Source organism: Glycine max, chromosome 10 (assembly GCF_000004515.6).
Source record: "Glycine max cultivar Williams 82 chromosome 10, Glycine_max_v4.0, whole genome shotgun sequence".
NCBI lineage: Eukaryota > Viridiplantae > Streptophyta > Magnoliopsida > Fabales > Fabaceae > Glycine > Glycine max.
The window spans coordinates 49,307,121-49,311,319 of record NC_038246.2 but is presented as its reverse complement, the minus strand read 5'-3'; the positions used below and the strand labels follow the sequence as shown (position 1 = coordinate 49,311,319).

At 30.2% G+C, this 4,199-nt stretch overlaps 1 protein-coding gene across 5 annotated transcripts in view; it reads left to right on the top strand.

Moving 5' to 3' along the window:
* The first annotated feature begins 321 nt into the window (after nt 1–321).
* LOC100775414 (lipid phosphate phosphatase 2) overlaps nt 322–4,199 on the top strand; it is a 7,082-nt gene continuing 3,204 nt past the window's right edge. Inside the window, exons 1-5 of one of the 5 annotated variants that reach the window (XM_006589602.4) lie at nt 322–577; nt 755–838; nt 1,548–1,778; nt 2,076–2,163; nt 2,847–2,956. In XM_006589602.4, the coding sequence (XP_006589665.1) occupies nt 788–838; nt 1,548–1,778; nt 2,076–2,163; nt 2,847–2,956 (480 nt within the window). In that variant the 5' untranslated portion in view covers nt 322–577; nt 755–787. The other 4 variants (XM_006589603.4, XM_041005981.1, XM_041005982.1 and 1 more) reach the window with 4 other exon arrangements.

Sequence of the window (4,199 nt, the reverse complement as noted above, 5' to 3'; positions counted from 1 at the left end):
CCAAATCCGATAATAACAAAATCCATTCTAGATATAATTTTTTTAAAATAATTATCACAAAATTTTAATTAAAATACATAAATAATATAAAAGTTTTATTATCCTTTTATAATAAACTTTTAAGTAAGATAAAATTATTTACTTTTATAATAATCTTTTATAAGTCACATTTAAGATGTTTTTTAATTAGTCAAGAATGTAAAATTCTTTAAACTGTAGCACCTTATTATACACATGCGTTTTTTTTTAATTAACTTTTATAATAATTATCTTAATAAATTAAAGGGTTATTTATAATTAAACAACGGTGTACAAAAAGTCATGTTAATACGTAAATATTACAATCTAATTATATTTTCAGTGTTTTTTTAAGAAAAGGAAAACGAGTTAGTTACCTGGGATCTGGAATTGGTTGAAGCACGAATAGCTCCATCTGGCCCCGCGCCAAACCATTTTGATTTCGAAGCGGAGAGTTCATTCTGTTTTCTTCTTCACAAACGAACGCAACAGTTCTATCGTATAATATTCTCGAGAAAATCTTCAATATCTATCTTTTTCTCTCACTCTAATTCAAAAGGTAACAACACAACAAACAGAGGAAGTTGATATTTCCCCACTAACACTCCCATTCGCTTCTCCTTAACTTTTATTTATATTTTCTGTTTGTGATAAGACTTCTCACTTTCTCCATCTCTCCCTATTATTGCCTTAATTTCATTCTTTCTTTCATTTCTGTGCATAATGATCATCACAGTTTAGCGACCGCAAATTATCTGCTCCTCTACACATGGCGTCGCCTGGTTTCTTTTCATTCGGAAGATTTTGGCCACCGTTTCAGGTTCTTAATTTAACTTCTCTCTGATTCCGCTTTCTATCGTTTCCTTTTATGCTATGTAGTGGTAGCACTCTGTTTGTTTATTTATTTTTCATCCGCAAATTTCTGATAACAAAAAAAGGATTAGTCTATTAGTTTAAATGGAATGAAACAGTGAGACCGTGCTCTGAAAAATCACATAAAAAAAGTCCACAGAAGAATAAAATTCAGAATTTCATCATTTTTTGGGTCAATTTTATAAAATTCTTCATTTCTCACTGTAGCATTCCACTTTTTGTCAAAAATTTCTGGTAAAATTTTGTGTAGCATTACTCATTTTCAATCCATTAATACATATATCAAATTATTTTGTTGTTTCTTAAAGCCATTTGAAAATTAGTTTCTTCAATTGCAAGGTCTATGTATACTTCAAAAACCTTGATAGACAAATGTAGGCAGTATAACTGAATTGCAATTTCAAAAACCTTATCATTGTTGTTGTAATTATTATTGTGAACCCATAATTTAAAACCATGATTTTTGCCAGCCAGATTTGTACTCTCCCTGTTGCCTGTTGGGGTCCCCATATGATAAGTTTGAAAAAACCAAACATATGATGTGGCTTTTCAATTCCAAATGTTAACTATGTACTACTGTCTCCAGTGCCAATTTCGTGCTCAACTTTACTCTCAGCAAATTGGTTAGACATTTTATTGATTGTTTATTACGGCAGGGACAGGGAGGGATGAGGCAGCAACTTGATCCCTCGGCTCACACAATGAAGTCCCATGGATCAGCACTTGCAAGGAAACACGTTCGTGATTGGCTTATATTGCTGCTTCTCATAGTAATAGAGATTGTCCTTTTTGTCATTCATCCATTTAAACGCTTTGTAGGAAGGGACATGATGGAGGACATTAGATATCCTATGAAAGAAAACACGGTTCCTGTATGGGCTGTTCCTGTAAGTGTTTTTTACTGCATAACTCGAATTAAAAATTCTCTAGGTTGCTTCCTAGTCTAAGGGATCATTTTGTTTTCTTTTTGGGGGGTCATTTTTATACCTGCTCAACATTTTTTTTTAAATATGTACACCCTTTTTGTCATGTTATTGGGAAATTTGTTCAAAGAAATGATAGAAAATATTTGAGAGGCGCCTACTTTGTTTGCTTCCCCCACGTCTTCTTTATGAGCTAACGGCTTGTTTTTTTTATTCGATGCAAGTAATTATTTTTTTTCTTCTTTTTGTTCTAATGATCAGTTATATGCGGTTCTGTTGCCGATGGCCGTGTTCCTTCTCTTCTATATGCGCAGGAGATGTGTTTATGATTTGCACCACAGTATTCTAGGTAACATAACATTTGCCTTTGGCATGTACTATCATCTTTGTATATGTGAAGAGTATTTTAGTCATTTAAATATTTAGGCCAAGATTTGAGTTAATTTTTTATTTATTTAATTTTTGAAATAAATTCATTCAATAGAGAAAATGAATAGTATAAATTATAAATCTGATTTTAAGGGAAAATTTTAATAGAGTAAATTGATTTATATATAAGAAATATATTTTTAAAAAATGTGTTGATTTTTAAGTTGGATAATCTTATATTATTAAAGAAAAATTTCAGAGTAAAGCTATTTCATTAGACAGATTTTGGTTGTTTTGTTCAAAATAAAATATATAACTTGTTAAAATGTGAAATTTTGAAAATATATGTAGATCAAGAATAGTGATTGAGAATAAAAATTTAAGGGTGGATAGTAGAAGGAGAAGAAAGAAAGAAAAAAAAAAGGGTGAGTGTGAATCTCGCACGAATAAAAACTAACAATTGTAAATAAAAAGAAAAAGAAGCTTAAGGGTGTAGAAAAAAAGTAAGAAGAAAGAGGTAGTATGTTCCAATTTCTGCACTAATAATATTTCTGACAAAACTAATATTTTACAAAAGAAAGAAAAGAATCACATGTGTGTTTATATTATCTATAGTAGTTGAGAAATTGGTGAATAGTTGTTGATGTGCTTCATTGCTAGCAGGTTTGCTATTTGCTGTTCTGATAACTGGGGTCTTCACCGATGCAATAAAAAATGCAGTTGGCAGGCCTCGACCAGACTTCTTTTGGCGTTGTTTCCCCGATGGGGTAGAGGTAGGCAAATTAAGTGCTACTGTATAATTATATGTCAATATACACTACAGTACAGGTTCTTGTTATGTGTTGTTTTGGACTTTTGGTAAAAACAAATAGGGTCATGCTACGAAAAGAAGTTTGGAATCTACAAAAACACAAAGTTTTTATCGAAAATTACTATAGAAATATATTAGTAACATTAAATATTATGTTTCTTCATAAAAAAATCTTTTTTAATTGTTTAATCAAGGAAAAAAAAATTGGTTAATATTTCACATAACAGTCAAGTATTCATTGCTGTTTTTATGACTCTATCCTCGGTGACTGTGTTTGTATGTCTCTTGAAACAGAGTTGATTAAAAAGGCAAAAGCGTGTTTGTTTTAATGTTAGACATGAATTTCTCCGTTAATGTAGCTTTGAATTTTGTATAGACAGATGAACAAGCACGTATTTTATAACTTTTTTTATAAATGATTGAGGTTTTAATAAATGTTGCTCGATCTAGAGTAATAAAAACACCTAAAATTAGTGGAATAAGTGGTTCTTTAATGAATGATTGAGATTTGATTTAGGCATAGAAGTGAAATTGCGATTAGAGGTACTACTGGATCATCGAAAGGGCTGATCTAGTAAGAGAAAAATTAATTGAATGTTAAAACTTCAAATACCTTCCTGTCCAAAACAACACATACTATGACCTGTAGTATGTACTCTATAATAGTCTTGATTTCTCCTCGCTCCATCTTATCATTTGTTTTTTTTTTTTTTTGAATGGCACCTTATCCTTTGTTGTGACATGTTTACTACTAAAAGAAATATTGGTAGCTTTTATTGTTCAACTTTATCCTTCGTTCTTTATACATTCTTCAAAGCATTTAAATATTAGTTTTGGGAAAATTAGATTATATTTTTCTTTTAAAGAGATAAGTATTACAAGTACCTATTTCCGAAAAAAGAATATTTAATCTCATGGTTAATTTTCTTTCTTTTTAAAAATGAATTCCAGTACAAAACCACTTCACTTCATTAGTAGTACTTTTACATTGCTACACATGTGAGATAGTCTTATCCAAAATGTTATTTTTTTTATAACTCTTGGCACTGAATAAGGAATATGCAGTTATAAAAAATAACTGCACCGATGTTAACCGTTGAAAATAAACTTTTATTTTAAAATGAAATTAATAAATGAAAATTGTTTTAACAATTTTGGACCCTTGGGGATTTATTATAATAACTCGGCACAGCATCACCCTTCGG